A 22,137-nucleotide genomic window follows, 5' to 3' on the forward strand; every position below is an offset into this window, starting at 1 on the left:
CATGTAAACAACGCTGTGAACATTCCTCTTGCAAGACCCTCTCTGGTCTCCATGATGACTTCTTGCACATCTGGGCCCGCCAACAAACACAAAAACTCAACTGCACCCAAGTGGACGAGATTGGCCGAACTGGATAGGATTCGATTTGACTGGATCCAACTGGCAATGACTTGATCGAATAAACGGATTTGACTAGACCAAATATGAGCTGACTGGACCTGAAGCAACTGAAAGTCACCGGTCTTGACCGTTCCCAAATGAAAACAGTGGCTGGCGGGACTAAATAGAAACCAGACCCAAATGCATCAAAATAGAACTAACGACACCCGACGTGATCTAAGTGGACCTGACGTAGCCGAACTGGAACTCGCTTGACCTGATTGAATCGAGCTGGGCCCAATTAAATCTACGGTAACTCGACCTAACTGGAACTGACAAGAACTGGGCTTAATTCTACCTAATTGAAGCAATCTGGATCTAACTGGACCTGACTAACTGGAGGTACTGGACCTGACTGAATCGAATTGAACCCACCTAACGGGAAGCCATGGACCTCGCTGATTTGAATTGGATGGAAGTGGATCACACGCATGTGCTTGGCTTGGCTTTGCAGAAAAGTTCTTCCTTCTCCAGTCAGCTCTTTCCATGCTTTTAATTTCTTCCAAGTCAGCAGCTTCGTGCGGCTTCTGTTTGTCACCCGAGCGCTGACGCCGTCTTCTTCTTCTAGACTCCCCCCCCACCCGAAACCCAACACCCCCAACCTCATTCGTTCACTCACCCCCTCGTTCTCTCACCCCTTCACTCCCATGTCAGCTTCCACGCTGTCCTACTTTTCCACATGCTCTCTGCTTTCTTCATTTCTCAAACTTTCCATGACTTGGAGCTCTGCTCTCTCTCAGTCTGCGTGTGTGTATGTGTGTTTGTGCGCCACTTCACAACTCCTGCAAGAGGGAAGGTCAAAGTGGAAGGGGTCACTTTAAAAAGGTATTTGCTCCCCATAGTCCAGGGAGCGGATGCATGCCATGGCTTGCATCGTTTTCGGTCCAGTGCAGGGAATCGAACCTGCGCACACACACATCCTCAACAGGAATGCATACGCACACACAAAGCCAAAGCTAATTGCTCCAGTGTGTGTGCATACAATCAGTGCGTGTGCGTGTCTGCGCGCATGCTCGTGTGTGACATAGGACACCCGCGGTTGGGAAGAGTTAACGATTGTTTGATCTGGCGCGCACGCATGCACACATGTTGGGTCGGTAGATTCCGTTCTGACCCAAAACAAACATGAGCGCTGCTCGCTTCGCATAAAATGAATTCTTTTTTTCTTTCTTTCTTGAAATTGAACTTAATGTCATAGCGCTCGCCATTTTGCTGTCATGTGACTCATTGGTATCTCAGGTATGATTGGGAGTAGATGTGTTTCATTTCAGGATCTCGCTCGTGGGTGAAATGAGCGAAAGAAAAGAAGCATGAGAAGTTCATGGCGTTTATGACACGTCTGCTGCACTTGGGGCAAGACTTCCTGCCCATATGCAAGCCCATACCTTGATGAACTTCCTGTATGGGGGCGGGGCTTGACCTTCGAAAAGGGAGATCCAGAGGTGCATTTCTGCGAGATCCATCGCGGGCGCTGGAATGTCTGAGGGGGCCGGGCCAGCGCTGGTCGTGCAGGGCCAGCGCCTGCAGGACCAGCGCTAATGGCCAAAGCAGACGGCGACGCGACTGCGCGCTTTGAGCTGGAGGTGATGACGAGGACAAGGAGTGGGAAGCCCATGCGAGGGAGAAGACGAGGAGGGGGAGGGAAGCAAGACCAGAAGGCTCTTCGGGAGCCGAAGGTTTTCTTCTTTCCTTCTTTCTGCTCTTGTGCTGCTGCTGCTGCTGCTGTCCTACTGAACGCCTCCACACACGCGCGGGCACGCACACAAACTCCACTCAGGTGGTCCGGTTTGAAGGTAACTCCAAAATATACTCCTGAGACCATCCTCATGCACATCTGGCATTTCCTGTTTCCTCTCCTGCACCCCTGTCCAACACACACAAAACTCACGCACACGCGTATGCAAACGCACACACATATGATAAAGATTTTCCAGTATGTGTGTGTGTGTATAATGATGGGGGGGGGTTCATATGGTTTTCATAACCCCCCCCCCCCCCCCCCCCCCCCCAATGCCAGCACACTGAGTGAAGGTCCTCCTGGCTTTACTGCACTTCTTTAAAAAAAAAAAAAAAAAAAAAAAAAAAACTTTTTTTCCCCTCGACGTCGCAAATGAAGCCCCTCTCTTCTCCTCCTCTTCCTATACCCCCCCCCCCCCCCACACACACACACACACGCCCCCACTTTCAGAGCTGCATCTTCTCCTTCAGTCGCTGGTGAACCTCTCAGCAGAAGCGATACGTGAAGTCTTCACCTGAATTGGAAAACAAACAAAACAAACCAACGGGTGGCCTCCACATCCAATTTGGCTGCAGTGAGGCTCTACGTCCGGTCCTGCGTCTGCAACCGACTGACTAGTCTACTTTGAAGAAGGATCTTCTTTTTTCTTCATTTCATCAGCAGTGACCTTTGCAATGTGGCCCCTTTGGAAGCGCTTTTGCGCGCTGTGCACCTCGAAGACGGCGCACGCCAGCTGGCTGCTGATGCTGCTGCTGCTGTGCCTTGCGCAAGCCGCCTCCGGTGCCGCCCCCACCGACGCCGAGGGCGCTGAGCTGCGGGAGAAGGATGCACTGTGCCACCCGCGCGGGTGCCTCGCCGTCTTCATGCAGCGGAGAACCTTCCGAGAGGCGGGACGCGGCTGCCGGGAGCGTGGCGGCACCCTAGCCACGATGCACGACCGCCAGACAGCCGACTACGTCCACCAGTTGCTGGCGGAGGCCGAGCCGCGCGGCGCCCGCCTGCGCCTGCGCCTTTGGATCGGCTTGCACCGCGCGCCGCGCCAGTGCTCCGCCACGCGCCCACTGAGGGGATTCGTCTGGGTCACCGGTAAATTGGGCCGGGTCAGGTCGGGTCGGCTTACTTGGCCACATATGAACCTATCAAAATTAAGTGTATGGAATCAATCATTTGTATTTAAAAACAGAAAAAACACAAGATTGCGGAAAATATTTAGCGGAAACTTCAAAATGGAAATGCAGATGTAAATTTATACGAGCATTTCTGCTCAAATCCTAAAAGAATGAAGTAGAAAAGGCAAGTGAGCGCCTAATGTAACTAACGTAAGTCCACAACACTTGCATTTTAGTGACCTCTAGTGGCCATAAATTGAACACCATCTTTATATTACATTAGATTATTCAATCATCCATCAACCGAACCACCTAACCTCACGAGGATGTCTGCGGTGCACCCTGGCCTGGTCGCCAGCAAATTGCAGGGCACAGATTAAATTAATTGTAAAATTCTCAAATGTGATGGAATCTGGGAAGGCTTTTCTAGATTTGATTGCATTTGAGTAGATTCAATTGGATTAGAGTGGATTGAGTGAGGTCATGTTAAATGACAGATGAGAGTATATTTTATTAGACTGGATTGGTTTCCATGGATTCATTGAGTTATGGCCTTGGCGAGATGAACGTGAGCAAATGGCATGACCTTTTGGTGTTTGTTGCGCCCCCTGCAGGTGACCAGGAAGGACAGTTCACCAACTGGATGCGCGAGGAGGCGGTGGGCACGTGCGCGGCACCGCGCTGCGTGGCCATGGCCATGACTGTGAGCACAGCTGATGGGACCCGCCTCAACACCGACGACACCGACAACTTCAAGTGGTTGGACGGCTCTTGTGGCCTGGCGCTGGACGGCTACGTGTGTCAGTACCCCTCCAAGGGCATGTGCCCACCAGTGGAGGATGAGGGGTACGGCCCGGCCTTCTACTCGACGCCCTTCCAGCTGACCAGCCGGTTTCTGAGCCACGTGCCGTTGGGCTCGGTGGCCGCCCTCACCTGTCCGGCTGGAACCTCGGACAGCGCTACCGGCGACCAGACGGTGCTGTGCATGCAGAGAGACGACGGGTCGGTGGGCTGGTCTCGGGACGCGCCGCTGTGCGGGGCTAGCGCGGCACCGCCCGACCAGGACTTGTGCAGCGGCGACCACGGGTGCCAGCAGCACTGCCAAAACACCAACTCAGACTATTACTGCTACTGCTCGGAAGGTTACACGCTTGCCGAGGATGGCTACAACTGCGAGCTGGACCAGGTAGCCCCCACCGACCTTCCAGAGCTTTCCTCTCCAGATCAGCCCAGCAAGCCGCCGAGCGTCAAAGCAGCGTGCGTGGCCATGGGCTGCGAGCACGACTGCGTGGAGACGCCCCGAGGGGTCCGCTGCACGTGTCCCCCGGGGTACCAAATGGGCCCGGATGGACGTCGGTGCTCTGACGTGGACGAGTGTCAGCAGCAGCCATGCTCGCAGGCGTGCGTCAACGTGCCCGGAACCTTCCACTGCGCGTGCCACGCCGGCTACCAGGCCGACGACGAGGGCGAGTGCGTGGATGTGGACGAGTGCGAGGATGAGGGCAGCTGCGAGGGCGCCTGCCAGAACACCCAGGGCTCCTTCACCTGCGCCTGCCGCTACGGTTACCAGTTATCGGAAGACGGCACATGCCAGGACGTGGATGAGTGCGTGGGGGCGTCACCCTGCCAGCAGCAGTGTCTCAACTACTTAGGCAGCTACCAGTGTTACTGCGACGTCGGCTATGAACTACAGGCCGACGGACTCAACTGTCAGCCGATGCCCGCCGACGAAGAATACTCCACTTTGACCCCGGACCCCACCGACCCGGCCCACGGATCAGACTGGGACCGTGACGGCTCGCACAACGCTGGCCCACACTTTGACGTCCAGTGGCTAACGACCACCTCCAACGAGCGCCTGAACGACTGGTACCCTTCGTCGAGGCGGTACCGGACGGAGCGTCCGCCCGAGGCGGGGCGAAGCGACGGCGAAGGACTACGCCCCACAGCCGGAGGTCAAGAAGGTGAAGACGAAAGCGGCCGTGACAAGAGCAAACAAGACAAGAGCTGGCTGCTGGTGGCGCTGCTGGTACCGCTGTGCGTGTTCCTGGTGGTGATGTTGGCCCTGGGCATAGTCTACTGCACCAGCTGCGCCGTGGACAAGAACATGCGTGTGTCAGAATGCTGCCGCTGGATCCTCCCCGGGCCACAGCCCGAAAACGTTCAGCCTGAAGCGCGAGCGTGACGCTGATGGGGGACACTGTCCTGTAATATGGTCACGTGTCACATGACGATGTTTCATGAACACATCGCAGGAGCATTTTCCATGACCATGTCACAAGGTCAGGTGACAAGTCATATGGCATGTTGATGATATGTGGTTATGTGATGTGGTCATGTGCCGATATTGGTGATGAGACAAGACCATAGCACTTGTGGAACACTGGTTGTGAGAGATTGGTCACGTGACATGGTCCCGTTGCAAGGTCATATGATGTTGGTCTCTAAACATTTGTCATGTAACATGGTCATGTCATTCATGCCACATCACATTGTCATGTGGTCTGGTCATGCAACATGATCATGTAAATGTGGTTATGTGACTCGTCATTAGTCATGTAGCATGGTGACGTGACATTGGTTAAGTGACAATGGTCTTTTGACATGGTCACGTAACATGTGCCACGTTACATGATCATGTGACATGACCATCATAAAGCCAGCACTAACTTTCTGTCTCTCCCACAATTTTTGTAAATAAATCATTTCCATTTCATTTTGAAACACAATAAAAGTGACTTTAAGAAAACCACCTGGTTACAGTTACTGTGATACATTCTCGAAACTTATGGGATTTACAAATTAGCTATGAACAGTACAGTATATGGATTCAGCATGACATCACTGCCACTCGTGACGTCACCGTTGATAAATCATTATTTGTTTACCATGAACGTAACAGGCGTGGGGATGTAGCTCAGTGGTAGAGCGCATGCTTCGCATGTATGAGGTCCCGGGTTCAATCCCCGGCATCTCCATTTTGGAGCCTGGCCAATTTTGATTAATTGAAAACAAGACAAGGTTGACTATACAGTACACTCAAATACAAACGTAATAGTTGGATATTGAATGTGGGCTTTCTGCAAATATTAATGTAATGCATAATAATTAATAGTTCGATTGTGGGGGTTGGTCAGGCAGTAGTTTTCCGTGGCATGTGAGTACCGATTGCGAAAAATACGTGCCGACACGTAAAAACGGATGCTGGTTCCACTGGGGCTCGAACCCAGGACCTTCTGCGTGTAAAGCAGACGTGATAACCGCTACACTATGGAACCATCCGACAGTCCATGGCATAAAGTTATCAATTTATAGATGCATGTACCATCTGAAAAGCCGATCCGATTTCAAGGTTTTGACAATGTAATTCGTCGAGTAATTCGTTTCAGTTACGTTAAGCCAAAGTCTGTAAGTTCCGGAATTGGCCGTTGTTTCCTGGCGCTGTGGTGCAAGTAACAAAGAGAGTATTTCCGTACATGCACATGTATTTCCGGGTCGTGTCACTCGGCTAGGCTATCAGACGTGCATACGCGGTCATGTTGGTAGGGGCGGTTTCCTTGCTAATGCTTAGGGAAAAGTAATCATATGATAAACAGGAGAGAAATGACAGGGTTGGAAACTTATTTTGACCTTGTGATTATTTTGGAGTGCTGACTTGCGTGTTGCACAAAAGTGATGCTGGCTCTCCTCGCTTGCAAGCGAAAAATGGGCAAACTGTTTATTCAAGTTTATTCAAGTTGATACTGATGTAGACTGATAACACTGCAAAAAATGCAAGATGGTTGCAACGCATGAGCTGAAGCTCCACAACTCATGTCAACATAGTTCCTTGGCACCAAGATGCCAGAATGTGTCCCCCAAAGCAAGCGCATTTGTCCTGACCAAACATTGTCCTTTGAGGGGTGGTCAGCATTCTCCCGCATGTCCTCCTAGATGTTCTCCCTGCGTCCCGGATCCACAACCAGAACTTTGCACTCTCGCTTGGCGATCTTGTCCAGCGACAGAAGGCTTTTGTCCTGCGGTGGCAAGTAGAGCGGCCGACCCACTGGAGAACCCACCGGGGGCGTGATGGCGCGCCGCTCCATGGCGCTGCCCGTCCTGAGTCGCACATGCACAAGCAGTCAGGTCCAAGACAACATTTATTTGGAGCAGGAGAGTGAGAAACAAGCGAGTGAGGTTGCGTTCTCACCTCATGATGTGCGAGCGAGACGGCTGCTGGTGGGAGAAGGACTGGGAGCGACCCAAACTGGCCTGGTGGCGGTCTAGCAGGTCTCGCATTGCCGGGCTGGATGGGCTGTTCTTACCTGAGTGCATTCAGACTCAAGAATCAGATGACATGATTGACGCCGCAGTTCGCAGAAGGTAAGAGGTCACGTTCAAGCAGAAGCACCAAACGTCATCTGCCTAACTTCTACTTGGTGTCTTCTTCAGATCTCCTGAATTCCTCTTCAAAGTCTAGGCAAGGTGCACCTACGTGAGAGTGGCCTGGCGTCAGGTGGCGGGTTGGACACAGATGCCGTGAATTGCAGCTTGAGCTTCATGTGCTGACTCAGCTGAGGAGGCAAAAAGGACGGCCAGGTAGGTCATCCATCTCTCTCTCATTTCCGACTCGCTAATTTTAATTCCTTTCAACATAATAGACATAAACTTGGTTTGGGAATCCAGATGGAATTTGTAAAGTGATGAGCGTGACGGCGCCCCCTACAGGTGGTACCTCATAGAGTCCCGGTCGGAGGATCTGGAAGGCTACGCTGAAGGTCAGCGTGCTGCCCTTGCGACAGTGGCCCAGGTTGCTGAGGGGGGTGTGGCACACCACCGCAGAAAGCGTGGTGTCCTCTCTCTGACCGCGCCCTGAAAATACAAACTGCGCCGTCAAGGACTACATGGTCCAATTTCCAATCATCCATTTGGTTAAGAACAGGACCACAGCACAAACCCACCCTCGGGGGTCCAGACCAGGCGCACGGACAGGAAGTCCTGCAGGTTGTTGAGCAGCACATATTTGACCTTGAAGTGCTCCTTTACCTCGACGGTGCTGGGACAGCTTGCCGTCATCACGAAGCGCGGCCGGTCCAGGCGGACGCTTGGCAACCTGGTGGATGCGCAGCGCTGGCAAGTAAGTCACTATACCTACTCAGAATATTTTGGATTCATATAGAAATATAATAAGTGAAATATGACCTGTAGTGGGTGTAGATGCAGTTGGTGAAGGGCATCTTGGCAGTTGACCACTGCAGCACAGCAACCAGAGGGACCTCCATCCCCTGAGAAGAAGGACGCAAACATTAGGGGGAGCACATTTTGGATCCAGAACGCCTTCCAAACGCACCTCATTGGACTCGTCCAGCGGCATGTCGTTGAGGTGCAACTGGAACAGGAAGTCGTGCTCCTCCAAGGCACCGAGCATGCTGGGAAGGCGGCAGGCGGCGCTGTCCACTTTGCAGAAAGACGCCATGCCCACCTCGCCTGAGTGGTGGCTGCGATGCCACGAGCATATTAAAGCAGAGATTCCTCCAACGTTTTGAACCAACCACCTCCTGAAAAATGCATTTCCTACGCACCAAACGTTGTCCACCAACAGCACAGAGCCGTCGGGCATGACGGGCAAGTAGGAGGCGTTGAGGTCCGGCAGAATACGAAGGTCCCGCACGCTCACTTCCTCCTGCGACGACTTGTTTAATACTGAGCACGAGCAGAAGAAGAACGTCACTTCGGCTTTTGATGGCAGCGGCTCGACATGTTGATGCGCTTTACCTTTGAGCACAGCCAGGTGGCGCCCCGAAACGCTCATCAGCTTACAGCGCACGGAGGGAGGCGGCAGGACGGTCAAGGTGGTGCTCACTAAGTCAAGACAGGTTTGAGGGACACAGTTGCCCACCCTTCAAAGCTTTGAGCACGGAAAGCAAACCTTGAGCCTTGAAGGTGTTCAGGTCTTGTCTGAAGGTGAGTGACGGTTCTCGTTGCTGCAGCACGCTCAGATAGCCCAACTCCTGCACCTCCGCTTGCTCCGCCTCCTTCTTCCACACTGTGACCATCACCTGAGGCGACACACAATTTGGACATTGAGGATGCACGAGGACGAGTGTGGCGGAAAGATGGCTGGGGACTTGAATGTGAAGCTAAGGATCTACTATTTTCTGAGATGCTGACGTGTGAGGGACCACCTTGACTTTGACAGTGCTGACAGGGAGTTTGTCCAAGGAGACGGTGAGCGGAAAGATGACCTCGTCCTCCAGAACCATCGGCTCATCCAGAGGAGACTGCACAACGTGGAGGACAAATGTAAAGAGGAGCTCTCAGCCCACGCCACGCATTCCGCACTGACCTGGAACGGAGCCCTGCGGAACTCCCGGCCGGTTGACCCACAAGAGTTGTGAATGAGCAGCGGCTTGCAGTCCCGGAAGGTCCGACATCGCGAGTCCACTCTGCTGCCCAGCGCTGCGATGGCCGCCTCCGCCGCCGCCATGTAGTCATCCCCGGCGTCATCGCCGCCCTCGTCCCCGCTGCTGCCGTAGTCGTGGTGGTGCTGGCCGGCCCGGTGCCGACCGCTCTCGCCTGGACTCACGCTGGCCACGGCGCACAGTGAGCCGGCCAGCTCGCGCCAGGCACGACCGCTGCATGTTTCGGTCCCGAAACCGTCCCCTGATGAAGAACAAGCAGTACTGTCAGTTCAGAAATAATTATTGACGATTATTAATGTGATATTTCACTCATGAAACTGTTGGAGCAATGAGAGAGAGTATGTATTGCAGTCAATTAACATAGAGCATCTGCTTCCTCCTGCTCCACCCCCCCAACTCCTCCTCCTCCGTCCTTACCCGGGCCTGTCTTGGTCGGCGTCGCCCTTCCGGCGTCCCTGCAGCGCAGCACCAGCAGGAAACGGACCGTCTCTCCCAGGTAGAGATGGCTCCTGCGTGGTAGAGTGCGGTATTGGGCCGGCTCGGACAGGTCCGTGATGGGCACCGCCGGGAAATACATGAAGTACTCGCACTGAGACTCCATCATCTGCACCATGGCGACGGGCGGATGCGGAGGAAGAAGAGGAGGAAGAGGATGCCCAGGCCTGACTTGGAGCGCCATCTGTTGGAGGCGACGCTGCTACTGCAGGCCTTCGATGCCGCAGAAGTGGACTTATCATGTCTGGCCTCTCGGCTATGTTGCCCGTTATAATTAACTGTAACTTTTTTTTAAATAATAATAATAATTCAGGCTCCTGGGCCTCTTGGCCAGTGACATCCAAACAGATGGCATATGATGTACTTATAGCACGTACTGTATTTAAATTCGACGCGGAAAAGTGACGTTGTTACCCGAAGTGGTCTTATTGGTCGAGGCTGAATGATGTCATTATTACGCGTCGCTGCTTCTGAAGCAGCAAAAGTGAGACAGGCAACTTAAAAGACTGTCGACCTTCCAAATTACAACGGGGAAGCGGAGATCGCATCAAAGAAGCAAACATTTCTGTCAACTGCTGCCATTTTAGGCCCAATGGAAAAAGGAGGAGGAGAACAAGGAAGGAAAAGGGGCGCTTCCGGTGTAGCAGCATGATAAGGCTCATAACCGACACGCTTGCTGGAGGAGGAGGCAAAAATGTGGACTGGTATCTACTGACATTCTCGGACTGAACACCGTCGTGTGAATCAATGGTGTGAAACTTTGAAACTTCTATTTAAGAGAAGCCTGCTGATTACATTAAGGTAAGATTCTTTGATGTCAGACAAGACTGGGAAAGAAAGAAAAAAGAAAATATCTTGTTTAGCTTCCATTACTGGCGACATTCTATCCAGCAAGAGAATCTTGAACAGTCCCAGTAATTAGAATCACGAGACATTCTTGAGTGATTTGGACCATGGTCTCTATAATCAGCCAGGACACTGATTCCTGTACATGTCTCTTTTATAATCTTACAGTGCTGTCAAGTAATGGAGGCCCAAGCAGATGAAAAGATATGTGGGAAATTGAGGCTAGCCTGCGGTCTCTACAATTACAAGCTGAGGGACGTCTTCACGTGGTGAGTGCTTGGATTACCGACTTGTTTTTGTTGGAAAGTCATCCGAGGTAGTGGGGGGGCTTGATCCACCCGTGCTCTCTTTTTCCCAGGGATCTGTTGAAGACCTTGGTTATGGGCCAGGTCTTGTCCCTGATGATCTGCGGCACTGCGGTAAGCTGCCAGTACCTGGCCGACGCCGGCGTGGAGGTGCCCATGTTGCAGAGCTTCCTCAACTATGCCCTACTGCTGCTGGCATACTGCCCCTTCCTCTGCACCCACAAAGGTATAAACAGTTCGTCTTAGTCTGACTCCATTATCTAGACTATTTTTCCTCCAGTCATACTGTTGTTATAGTTCAAGGTGACTTTACATGATAATGAAAAGCAGTTTTTATAAGCAAGCCTTTATGCCAGTGGCCAAAGTTCCACCCAGGCCACATACTCTCAAGTGATCAATACATTTATACAAGTGTAAATCATATTCGAAAATCTGAAGTACACTTGTTGCATATATGTGTGTGTGTGTGTGTGCAGGAGAGCAAACCTTCTCGCAAGTGTTGAAGTCCAAGTGGTGGAAGTACCTGCTGATGGGTCTGGCCGACGTAGAGGCCAACTACACGGTCGTCATGGCCTACCGCTACACCACGCTGACCAGCATCCAGGTGAGACACAACAGCAAGTAGTACAGTGTTGTTGTGTACTCCGTTTTAATGAATAATAATTAAGGATTATGGATGTTTTATCAAATTGGCCTGCAGCCATTTCATAAATATGTTGATTGGTATCATATCAATACTGCCCCGTGTGTTTCGCAGCTGCTGGACTGCTTCGTGGTGCCGGTGCTGATGGTCATGTCCTGCTTCCTGCTGAAGACTCGCTACAGGCCGCTACACTACGTCGCCGTGACCGTTTGCCTGCTCGGCGTGGGCACCATGGTGGGCGCCGACATGATGGCCGGAAGAGACCAGGGATCCAGTAAGGAGGCCGTCCGTCGTCTTTCTCCTTTCTATGCTGTCCGTGCCATCTTCTATTAATGGAACGACTCCACAGCCAGCGATTTCTTGTTGGGCGACAGCTTGGTGCTGATTAGCGCCGTCCTTTACGCCGTGTCCAACATGTGCCAGGAGTTCACCGTGAAGAACCACACCCGGGTGGAGTTCTTGGCAATGATGGGCTTCTTCGGGACGATCATCAGTGGGATTCAACTGTGAGCTTTCTACCCCGCAAACAATTTTATTAGAAAGAGACAAAGAACAAACTCAGGTAGAACCTGTTGTTGTCTTTTGCAGAGCTGCACTGGAAGTTAGTGCGCTGAAGAAAATCAAGTGGAACTTTCACATTGGTGAGTTTTTTTGAAAAATATTTCATGAGCCTAATGTTACAATGGCGTAGAATTATTTTGGGAGAACCCCTACTCTAACCCATCTCCGTTGTTTTTTTTGTGTGTGTGTGGCACAGCCATGCTTTTTGTTCTCTATGTGGTGTGCATGTTCACACTGTACAGCTTCATGCCGGTGGTGGTGAAGAGGACAAGCGCCACCGCTGTCAACCTGTCACTTCTCACTGCTGACCTCTTCAGCCTTTTCTGTGGGCTCTTCCTGTTCCACTACACGGTAGGAGGGTGGGGGTGGAGAAATAATGTCTGTCTTAGTCGCCATTTGGGGGCGCTCCCTACCCCCGCGAATAATCGAGGCCTGCTTAAAAGAGATTTGTAAATGTGTCAAGATGCCACAAGATGGCTGCAAAACACCAGGGCCATGCATCTAGTTGAGTTACACATTTTGGAACACTTCTCAAAAACGCAACATTTTCGTTTCCAGTTCTCAGCGCTGTACATCATGGCGTTCATCTTTATCATGGTGGGCTTTGTCACTTTCAACGCCGTGCCCACGTACTCTGCTCAGCCTGAGCGTGAGCCCGACTCCGGCAACTCGTCGGACCTGGAGGCCCGAAGCGCATCGGACCACCTGTTGCCAGCTGACACAGTCAGACAAAGTCATGTGACATTGGTCTCTGCACTCTGACGGCACAAGAAGAAGAAGCTGCAAGTCTTTCTGTTTTAAGAAAGGCTTAAATGTCTTCTATCATACTGTTACAAAAACAGGAACAAGGCTGTTTACGTTGATTAAAAAAAAAAGCTACTGTTCATTTGTTACTTTTGCCTACCTGGTGTTGTTGATTCACACTTCCAAAAGTGTTCTTGATCGAGAAGTGTTCTTTTCTGCTGCTAGACCTTTTATACCCATTGATTTGATGGCGTTTGTAGTTCTGTAGTGCATTACCAATGTATCATTTTTGTTTTTGATATTCTCCTTACAAAACATTTTGTAGAAAAGTAAACTTTTGATGAGTACCAAAAATGGAAGAATATTAAATATTGTCAGTTTGTTAATCGTTGGCTTTGGGATCAATGCTTTTTTATTGCAAAAACAAAATCCGATTATCTTTTGTTTTCTATGAAACTAATTTTTGGAAAATAATTTTTAAGAACATGATATATTGAATAATACTGTACATCACAAAACATGTATTAAAATAACTCTCTCCAAATTTGACCATTCATTTAATCACATATATTGTTACTTTCTGCTTTCTCCCAAGCATTAGAAACGGCTCCATGAACTGAATATTGTGAAGTCTCGAGAGCTTTTTGTGTGCAGTTTTGAGCACCACTTTCCATTATACACGTTACGTCACTCATCTGCTCCCTTGTATTTTGGCGACCCCTGTCGACTGCATCCTGACATACCGGCGGCGTCATCATGGAGGAGAAGCGGACGTCTGGTGCCGAGTGACGGGAGGGAAACACGAAGCTGCACGTCGCCTGCCTTTTACTCTCTTTGAAAGATTAGAAAACGGTAAGATTTGCTTTTTAAGACGCATTTGGTGACGCGCTGACCTTGCAAGGCGGAGGGCACTGCTGCGCATGGTTGCGGATTATGCAAATGTACCGCGTTGCTTTTGCTAATCATCCAGCGGATTCTTTAAAAATCACATGATTTTACTATTTTTTTTATTTCACCACGGTTTGATTGTGTCGTGGATTTGAAACGGTGGCGCCTTGTAAGGGGTAAATTAGGAGAGAAGAGCCGCAAATGCAACGGCTCGCGCCGTCATGTCTTCGCACCATGGACAGTTCCTCAGATGCAGGCCTGCAGCGGTGGGGGACAACAGAGGGTCCGCGGGCCCAATGCGAACCACTAGTATGCAAGAGTATTGTGGCTACACTGAGGAAAAAACAATATTACAATAATTATTTTTCAATATGTCTTGATTAATTTTTTTTTGCTTAAAAAAAAAAGCAATGTTGTGCGTGTTCTGAGGAATTTACTCCTCTCAAAAAGCTTAAATGTTCATCATCTACAATCACAAACATTTGATTGTAGATTTTCATACATGTCATATGGTTCACTGTCACCACGTTCACTTTGCAGGTCATCCCCTAGTTTTAGCTCCAGTGAAGAAGACACCAGGCATCATGAAGCACTTCCTGAGGTAAGCCGGGCCTCCATTTGATCAGGATGATGGAATTTATTTGTGATGCTGTTTAGTTGTCCTGATTATTATTGATCACGTCGAGGTTTTGGAGAATCTGCTTTGGTTTATCTGTGCATAATTTTTTTTAACCTCGTTCAGGTGCAAACAGCCCCTTGTCTATTTTTGTAAAGGCACAATATGTGACTTTCTTACTTGTGCTCTCCCCTTCAGAGTGTTGACCCAGTTCTTCGTGTTCCTCTACTGCAAATGTCTGTGGCGAGGCCTCAAGTTTGTGGCACGCAAATTCACAGGACGCTGCGAGCTACAACGGATCTGCTACAACAACAAACACGGTGCCCGCAGGACGCTCAAGATCGGTGAGAGGCTAAAATTCGTCAACTGACAATTCTCAATTATTTGCCAGTTCGTTGATTGGTACTGTCTAACCTTTTCCAACTTTGCAATGTTTTTCTTGCAGAGTCGTCTCTGAAGTATTCCAAAAATGAGGTAAATGTCCAAGTTTAGCAATTGAAGCAATTTGATTATCTATTTTGAGAGAAATGTACAGTACACCATATTTTATTTGCAGCTGCTGCAGTCCGCCCTTAGCGCCCATCCTGACAAAGTAGAAAAAATAATCGATGACATCATGGCTCTGAAGAAGATCAACCCCGATACCAACCCTCAGTAAGACCAAACACACCTCTGCTTCTTGGAAAAGATAACTCATAAGCTTCTTCCACCAGGTTGGGCATCTCCTTGCAGGCCACCCTGCTCCAAATTGTAGGTTACAGGAATTTGGTGGCCGAGGTGGAGAAGCTCCGGCGGGAGCCTTATGACTGTGAGAATGAACAACACGAGGAAATGCTAATGAAGGTTTGCTGTTCATCAATCCATTAAACTCATCTCATATGTTAGTATGTTGTGTTCTCTCCACAAGATGGCCACCCAATTCACCCTTGTTGGTTTTTGGTATAGTTGTGGAAGGAGCTGCGTCCCGACACTCCCTTGACCGGACGGATTTCCAAGCAGTGGTGTGAAATCGGATTCCAAGGCAGCGATCCCAAGACGGACTTCCGTGGCATGGGCCTTCTGGGTCTCCACAATCTGCTGTAAAATAAGCTCCCAGTTTACGTGCATGTGCTAAAGATGCTATGCTAATTTTGCCTTTCTCCATAGATACTTTGCAGAACATGACAAGGCTGCAGCTTTGCAGATGCTCCACGACTCTCTTCTACCCAAGCACAAGTATGTCAGAAGACTTCACGCAGGCTCCCTCTCGATTTCTTGCATCAGTGTCGTTTCCACGATAACACAAGTGACCTCATTTGTGCATCATGCTCACTGTCGGCGACTCAAACACTGCTTCACGGCGTATGGACAAAAAGCATTTGACACACTCACCTTTCTTTGACAAATGAAAAAACCTTCCAGTGAAATTGTGTCAGAATGATTGTGACTGGAGGAGAACATTTCAACCTCGGAGGGGATTTAAAACGCTTCCCTGAGGAACTCCTCTCCAAATTTTGTCACACAGTGATTGTTACTTGAGAGTTTAATTTGAACGTTTTTTCTGGGGCTCCCTCAAAAGTCAACGGCTAGAGAAAAAGGTGTGTCGGGTTACTTTTGTCCATAGAGCGTGGTCTCTTCTCAGCTGGACCAGGTCACTCAGTGCCTCCTCATTTTGTGTTGATTGCATCACTGCTTTGTATTGCTTTGCCATCAGCATCTCAGTGAGCTTCTTCTGTCTGTTTCGACACACGCTTCCCTCCTCTGTGTCGCTCCCACGCCCGCCGCCGCAGGAATGCGCAAGGGAGTAGCAGGTACTCCATTTATGGTCACCCTCATTCACCCGCTTTGTCAGCCACATGCCGTGAATGCGCCATTGTTCCAATTCCAAGCCGTCAAGTCCGTTTAGAGAAGAGCTGGGGGAACCGTTTTATACCTCATTTGTGAATTGCGCAAGCTGTCTCGTCTGGTCGTGCTGCAAGTGTCTGTTTTAGAGCACCTCGGCTACGACCCTTGATTTTTATCGATGTGTCCTTCACAGCGAGGCCAACATGTTAGAATTTGAGCCCAAGAACGTTGACAAAGCCATTGGGTAAGGTTACGAAAAAATTAAAATGATTACAAAACAATTTAAAATCACATTCTGAAACGTTGTGAACTATCGCAGCTATTCCTTCGCCATCGTGGGCATCAACATCACGGACCTGGCCTACTCGCTGCTGGTGAGCGGCGCTCTGAAGACGCACCTGTACAACGTGGCCCCTGAAATGGCCACCCTGCTGCACCTCCAGCAGACCTTCTGTGAGTCGACATACGGCCAATGGCGAGACGGCCTTTGGTTACCTTGACAACCATGCCTGAGCCTCGGAGCCCGGACTTCTCTTAAGATTGTTCTTGCGTGTTTGTCAGGCTACCTGATGCAGGAGTTCCACCGCTTCTGGATAGAGGAGGACCCCAGCGACATCATGGAGTTCAACCGCGTGCGTGCCAAGTTCCACCGGCGAGTCCTGCGGCAGCTGCGGGACCCCGACATGGCGCTGTGCCCCCGCTTCGCCGCCTCCGACCTCCACCTGGTCAATCTGTAGGCACAACTCCCTCCCTGCCTTTCCATCACCCCCCACCATCACCATCTGACGTCCCGGTAGGCCTGGCCGGTCAGTAAAAAGCCTCGGGCTAATGTCACGTGGCCTACACATGCAGTAGCAGTCAAAAAGTTTGGAAACATCCTCCATTCTCAGCTGTGCATATCCAAGTTAATATCTTGAAATTCTTTTAATGTGAATTTTTAGGGGGTTTCCACGATTTTGACTCGCAGCGTATAAATACACACCACCGGCGTAGCGTCAGACATCACCATAGCAATTTTTGCACCATCTTCGTGCCACTTTTTATTTTCATGATTGTATGGCACTCGAATCACCAGACCAAAATCCATTCAGACCTGATTTAGGCTTTGTTGTTCTTTACAAATCGGAAGCGATCAAAAAATAGTAAAAATGTACTGTACATAGATAATATGTATGACACAGCAAGCTGTCAAATTTCTGTATGCGTTCCATCACCTCCTTGCCAATATTTTGAATGTGTATATTTGACGTGGTGTCTTTATAGCAATAGAATGCTTCTCATTTGCCTTTATTCACAAAAAAAAGATCACTTTCTATCATGAATGTTTCTCACATCAACGATTGTTTCAGTTAAAATCCATGGAATGTGACACTTTTAATGTCCACCATCAGCCAAAGCAATAATTCCGCCTCATTTGGTGTAGACGAGTTGCAATGTGCTTGTTTTGACGTTTTATATTAGTAGTGCTCCGTTTTCAGCTTAGTTACATCTCCGAACGATGAAGTGATAACAAAAGATTGCAGAAAAAACAATGAACGTACTCTAACCGCAGGGCTGTGAGCCACACGCTGCTTCACCAAAACACGATATACTCCATTCGCTTTGTTTACTACCCCGTTCAGCAGCACTGTTTGCCTTTTGACGTTTTCCCGTCTGTACTCTTAAGTGGTGGCGTTTCACTGCTTTCTTGATGATCTTCGACATGTTCTGAGTAGATATCGTGACGCTGTACTTTAGTTGTCTGTGCTGTGCAACGCAAATCAATAAAAAAAACAATGTAAAAGACAGTTAAGGGATGGCTCAGTTTTTTGGGGCGCATTCAAAAGACTGATATAAAATGACCTTTGGGCATTCGATTTAGGGTGTGTAGACTTTTTATAAGCAATGCTTTCAGGAGGCAATGGATGCTGATGAGGATTGCAAGTAAAGCACAACATGAACATCAAAGCATGAAAAGCATCCGGATTAGTGCGGATCAGCTGCAGACAAACGCAAAATTGCAACTGTGAAAAGCTGCACACACTGAGTCAGCACTTTTGAAGATATTTTGTCTGGACAGTAAATAACACTTAACTTTTCAATCATGTACTTAAAATGTCAATTTAATTAAAAAAATTAAAAATTTAAAAATGTCCAATAGTTTATGAAAAAGTAGAGAACAAGAGGGCTTTAATATGCGCAATGTGTAGGGTAGCCACATGGCGGCGCCAGTGGCTAACATGATGACGTCTTTTTGGGAAAAGTCACGTCACAAACTCGCTCATCTGCCATTCACAGCTCGTCATTTCGTTTTGCTCATATCAGTTAATACATTTGTGGCTGTGACAATGATGGCAATTATTTTTTCTCTTTTTAATTATCTTTTCTCTTTTTAAAGGTCTTATTTCAAGTGATGAATTCAAAACGTCGTTGCCTATGTTTTGGTGACAGAGCACTGACAACCATAGAATAGGAATGTTGAAATAGCAGGCTTTTTGGCATGCAAAAATGATGTCAGTTCTGAAAATATATTTTCAAGAAAAGTCAAATTAAACAATTTGAGATCGTGTGGTTGCACTAGTGTAAGTTTACAGTCATTGCTAACTGAGCTGCACTTCGGATGTTGTCACGTGACAGAGCACGCTCGGCTGTCAACTTCCCTTAGCCACACGCCTTCGTTATCGTCAGGTCTGTCACCTGGTGCTCCCTCTTGTTACCTGATGTATTTAAATGATGTGTTCCTCCTTGTCGGTGTCTTCCGTTGTGTTCCGTCCCTGTCCCTGCCCAGTGTTCCTGTCGTCTGGTTCTCCCCCGGTTTGTCTGGAGGCTCACGGTCAGAATTTTAACCTTGTCCAAGTGGACTTCTGTCGGTCGGTCTGTTTGTTTGCTGGCCGTGAGTCTCTATCCCGTCTGTGTCTTCAGTTCCTCACGTACCTCCCTTCCAACTCCCTTTCCCTTCAATAAATCCTGGTTCAAGCTCTATTTGGTCGCCCTGGCATTCCTGACAAATGTAGTCAAATGTCAGCTTTTGAGATACCCTTTAATACGTGTGTATTTTACAGCAGGTGCAATATTCATTTGCGCAGGAACAAGAAGATGTGAAGCTCATACAAAAAAAGTAAGTCATTTCCAACTTCCCTACACTCCTCACAGAGGTAGGTGGTGGTGGCATACTTGTGTAAAATTCACTTTGATCCTTTACTTGCTTTTCCTTTCTGTTCTTGTTCCTGCACACCAATTTTATTCATACTGTTTGTTGCTGTGTTGCGAAGCACCATTTATCCCGCTGAAAACTTTCCACTTGCTCATTTTGCCACATTTTGTTTTACTCACTGTACCTTCATATATTAATGAAAGCCTCCCCCCCATTTCCTCATTCCTCCAACTTCAGCAGGATTAGGCATAGCACTAATTCTATGCACAGCGCTGGCCGCTTTGAAGTCAACTGGCAGGCTAAAAACACCCGCCTCCTCCTCCTCAATTGGTTTATTTGCATAATCCCGCCGGATGAGCTAGTACATGGCGGCGTCATAATCTGGCAGCATCCAATCAATATCCTTATGGATCAATGGCTGTCCCTCAACTGCTCTTATCGCGGTTAGCATGCTCAACACGCCAACAGCGGTTATGTGCGTTATCTGCACGATCTGCTGCATGCGCTCTCATAGCGGCTGTAAATGTATAATTAGTCCTATTTTATTTCATAATTCACCAGTCAGCTCCCACGGCAGCCATTTTGTGACCAACTCATTTCAGGCTTGATTGCTAGAGACATCCTTCGCTGATGAGGCGAGGTCAGGGAAAAAAACCTGACAGGTACAAAAATATCTCGTATTTGAGAAAGTTGAGTCGGGCTCAGATGATAAATAATGAATTAGTATTTATGAGAACTCATTAATTGTATAAGCCCTAAAGGCTGTGATGGCCGTGTATGTATTTCAAGCCTTTTCAGTCGAGCTTGCTTCCTTCCACTCTGTTAGCATTTGCATTTGGCTCAAAGTGCCGCATTTGCTGAGGGCATAGCCTCGGGCACCAAGTGTTTTGCTTCAGGATACATTGTAGTTCAAAGTTTCTGATCTCTGATAACTTACGGTTTTTTTCCGACGGTTAAACTCAAATGAATTATTTGAGACTCTAGCCGGCCAAAAGGGGTCAAAATGTCACGAGCTGCAAAATTCGCTTATTTCATATACTTCCAAACCTTGATCCACATTGTTACTCCAATATTATTGTGTGCAAATGAAATAGATGGATCTGCCTACTGGGAACTCATTAGCATTCGGGACAAACACGCGCTCAGAGCCGCACTCCGTCACCATTGACGTTTTATGACAAAAGCGTAATGGGAGAAAAACAGGTGATGTTTGCTGCATGTCATGTTTATGATGAAGATAAAATAAGAAACCAGAATGGGGGGGGTTATTGCTAGCCATACCCATAAAAAGATAAAACCGATTGATCTTCTGCCTTCTGTTTGTTTCTCCTTTTGTCCCTGGAATAAATGAATGCAACAGAATGTTGACCCAAATGCGTCCCAATGACGGTGGTTCTTATTTCAAGGAGGAAATGTTTCCAAGGAACCTCTTGTAATCCCAATGAAGGCGGACAGCTGTGCATTCAAAAAGTTTAAAGGAGCTTCTAATACATCCTAAAATTTCCCCTAAAGGCTGAATAGCTCCAACTTTACGAGTAAGGCAAGGTGCTTAAGGGTTTGATTGTCAAACAAAAAGCCAGACATAGGGACGAGTATCTGGTGTTTGCATGCAGTGACGGGGCTTTTTGTGGAGTCTCTTGCAGCCATGACACTTTCTTGGCACCGCTTTCACACCTTTCATCTGATTAAACGGCCAGTTTAGCCTCCCGCTAGCGCCTGTCGGCTTGACAAGCGGTGTCATAAGGAGGCGCGGTGGAAGGCGGGGGTGGGAGTTGTTGTTGTTTTTATATGCGGAAGGAACAGCAGCGCTGACATTTTGGAGGTATAATTGGAAAGATGGATGGATTTATAGACAGACAACTCAAGCGACCAACTGACTGCTTGGTGATTTTCTGTGCTATTCTCGAGCCCTGAAAGATTGTTAACAAAATCACACATGGAATGGATTCATGCGTGCGTACCCAAAGATATCGCTTGTCATCTGCGTTCATAACCAGGATGAGTTGGCTGTCAGCCTCAGTGCACTTAGCCCTCTCACTCAGTTAGCATAGCGACACAAGTCACCTCAGCCGCCGCCGCCTTTGGAATATCTTTTTTTTTCCTCGTACTTGAAATGCAGAATCAGAACCTTTTCAAAGCCCCCCCGAGAAGATAAGAGCACCTAGGCGTGGCGTGTCCGGAATACAAAATGGCTTCCTTAGCATAGCGAGGTGAAAAGGGAACGATAACGGGCCGAGGTACGCGCGTGCATAATGGCCAGATAAGAAAATCCACGGCCACGAGATTCTTAGCGTGAACCATCCGGAGATAAAAAGAGAAGTGTCAGTCGTTCCGTGGCTCGTCGGGGTACGTTTCCTCCTCTGGTTCTCTTTTTTTCACAAAGTATAATTCATTCCGTGAGTTTCTACAGTTGTTTTGCTTCATCACATTGGTTTCGTTCTCTCTTTTTCTATTTTATATGCCGTAAAGTACGGTATTAGGATTAAGGTGCCCCGGGGCCCCTGAGGATAAGCGTAACCCTATAACCGATGAAGTTCATTTTGTCAGGAACTAAAAGAGGAGTCATAAATTGAACGAGAGGATCAGGGTTGAAAGTAAGAAAAAAAAAGGTCCTTTACCGTACGCTCGCTCGCCTGGTGAAATTCGACCCCATTGATCCCTCTCCATCTTTCCTT

At 48.7% G+C, this 22,137-nt stretch overlaps 5 protein-coding genes and 2 non-coding genes across 13 annotated transcripts in view; 5 read left to right on the top strand and 2 right to left on the bottom strand.

The window, feature by feature from the left end:
• The window catches only part of LOC119133428 (EH domain-binding protein 1-like protein 1), a 33,826-nt gene that overhangs the window by 9,949 nt on the left and 1,740 nt on the right, over positions 1 to 22,137 (top strand). Inside the window, exon 25 of one of the 4 annotated variants that reach the window (XR_005100124.1) lies at positions 11,509 to 11,527. The exons of 2 other annotated variants lie outside the window; for them this stretch is intronic. The gene's annotated coding sequence lies outside the window, so the exon portion shown is untranslated. Of the gene's footprint in view, positions 1 to 2,093; positions 2,111 to 11,508; positions 11,528 to 22,137 lie in introns of those variants that run through there. One more of the 4 variants, XR_005100123.1, reaches the window with a different exon arrangement.
• On the top strand, positions 2,307 to 5,758 carry LOC119133429 (endosialin-like). The gene is made up of 2 exons (XM_037269260.1): positions 2,307 to 2,983; positions 3,621 to 5,758. Exons 1-2 carry the CDS (start codon positions 2,572 to 2,574, stop codon positions 5,189 to 5,191), a joined length of 1,983 nt encoding a protein of 660 aa, XP_037125155.1. The 5' UTR covers positions 2,307 to 2,571; the 3' UTR covers positions 5,192 to 5,758.
• On the top strand, positions 5,913 to 5,984 carry trnaa-cgc. The gene has a single exon. It is a non-coding gene; the product is annotated as a tRNA-Ala (tRNA).
• On the bottom strand, positions 6,212 to 6,284 carry trnav-uac. Its single transcript has one exon. It is a non-coding gene; the product is annotated as a tRNA-Val (tRNA).
• LOC119133430 (microtubule-associated protein 11-like) lies at positions 6,710 to 10,117 on the bottom strand. Its single transcript, XM_037269261.1, has 13 exons — positions 9,825 to 10,117; positions 9,332 to 9,648; positions 9,171 to 9,266; positions 8,915 to 9,044; positions 8,761 to 8,847; positions 8,568 to 8,688; positions 8,336 to 8,483; positions 8,188 to 8,270; positions 7,947 to 8,098; positions 7,721 to 7,857; positions 7,481 to 7,559; positions 7,196 to 7,310; positions 6,710 to 7,104 (listed from the first exon to the last, which is right to left on the bottom strand). Exons 1-13 carry the CDS (start codon positions 10,084 to 10,086, stop codon positions 6,936 to 6,938), a joined length of 1,896 nt encoding a protein of 631 aa, XP_037125156.1. The 5' UTR covers positions 10,087 to 10,117; the 3' UTR covers positions 6,710 to 6,935.
• LOC119133432 (solute carrier family 35 member F2-like) lies at positions 10,250 to 13,392 on the top strand. 2 transcript variants are annotated; one of them, XM_037269262.1, is made up of 9 exons: positions 10,250 to 10,703; positions 10,917 to 11,017; positions 11,107 to 11,279; positions 11,530 to 11,657; positions 11,811 to 11,970; positions 12,046 to 12,202; positions 12,285 to 12,337; positions 12,454 to 12,608; positions 12,816 to 13,392. In XM_037269262.1, exons 2-9 carry the CDS (start codon positions 10,929 to 10,931, stop codon positions 13,017 to 13,019), a joined length of 1,119 nt encoding a protein of 372 aa, XP_037125157.1. In that variant the 5' UTR covers positions 10,250 to 10,703; positions 10,917 to 10,928; the 3' UTR covers positions 13,020 to 13,392. The 2 variants fall into 2 exon arrangements, with proteins under 2 accessions (XP_037125157.1, XP_037125158.1); XM_037269263.1 differs by having other exon boundaries at positions 10,251 to 10,703; positions 10,920 to 11,017.
• On the top strand, positions 13,718 to 18,121 carry elmod1 (ELMO/CED-12 domain containing 1). Of its 3 annotated transcripts, none has more exons than XM_037269264.1 (12): positions 13,718 to 13,853; positions 14,430 to 14,490; positions 14,704 to 14,849; positions 14,951 to 14,979; positions 15,062 to 15,159; positions 15,219 to 15,348; positions 15,451 to 15,584; positions 15,652 to 15,720; positions 16,275 to 16,295; positions 16,523 to 16,573; positions 16,649 to 16,782; positions 16,891 to 18,121. In XM_037269264.1, the coding sequence occupies exons 2-12, from the start codon at positions 14,474 to 14,476 to the stop codon at positions 17,064 to 17,066; spliced, it is 1,005 nt and encodes a 334-aa protein (XP_037125159.1). In that variant the 5' UTR covers positions 13,718 to 13,853; positions 14,430 to 14,473; the 3' UTR covers positions 17,067 to 18,121. The 3 variants fall into 3 exon arrangements, with proteins under 3 accessions (XP_037125159.1, XP_037125162.1, XP_037125160.1); XM_037269265.1 differs by having other exon boundaries at positions 13,726 to 13,850; positions 14,415 to 14,490; XM_037269267.1 differs by lacking the exon at positions 16,275 to 16,295.

This window comes from Syngnathus acus, chromosome 14 (assembly GCF_901709675.1).
Source record: "Syngnathus acus chromosome 14, fSynAcu1.2, whole genome shotgun sequence".
Classification (NCBI taxonomy): Eukaryota; Metazoa; Chordata; class Actinopteri; order Syngnathiformes; family Syngnathidae; genus Syngnathus; species Syngnathus acus.

Bases quoted from the DNA above. Each gene is read 5' to 3' on its own strand.
- LOC119133429 (XM_037269260.1), top strand. From the start codon at position 2,572: ATGTGGCCCCTTTGGAAGCGCTTTTGCGCGCTGTGCACCTCGAAGACG. The intron at 2,984-3,620 runs GTAAATTGGGCC...CGCCCCCTGCAG, and splicing joins GGGATTCGTCTGGGTCACCG to GTGACCAGGAAGGACAGTTC.
- LOC119133430 (XM_037269261.1), bottom strand. From the start codon at position 10,086: ATGGCGCTCCAAGTCAGGCCTGGGCATCCTCTTCCTCCTCTTCTTCCT. The intron at 9,267-9,331 runs GTCAGTGCGGAA...CACGTTGTGCAG, and splicing joins TCCGCAGGGCTCCGTTCCAG to TCTCCTCTGGATGAGCCGAT. The intron at 8,689-8,760 runs GTAAAGCGCATC...GCTCGTGCTCAG, and splicing joins CCACCTGGCTGTGCTCAAAG to TATTAAACAAGTCGTCGCAG.
- LOC119133432 (XM_037269262.1), top strand. From the start codon at position 10,929: ATGGAGGCCCAAGCAGATGAAAAGATATGTGGGAAATTGAGGCTAGCC. The intron at 11,658-11,810 runs GTGAGACACAAC...TGTGTTTCGCAG, and splicing joins CCACGCTGACCAGCATCCAG to CTGCTGGACTGCTTCGTGGT. The intron at 12,338-12,453 runs GTGAGTTTTTTT...TGTGTGGCACAG, and splicing joins CAAGTGGAACTTTCACATTG to CCATGCTTTTTGTTCTCTAT.
- elmod1 (XM_037269264.1), top strand. The intron at 15,585-15,651 runs GTAAAATAAGCT...CTTTCTCCATAG, and splicing joins CTGGGTCTCCACAATCTGCT to ATACTTTGCAGAACATGACA. The intron at 16,296-16,522 runs GTACTCCATTTA...TGTCCTTCACAG, and splicing joins AATGCGCAAGGGAGTAGCAG to CGAGGCCAACATGTTAGAAT.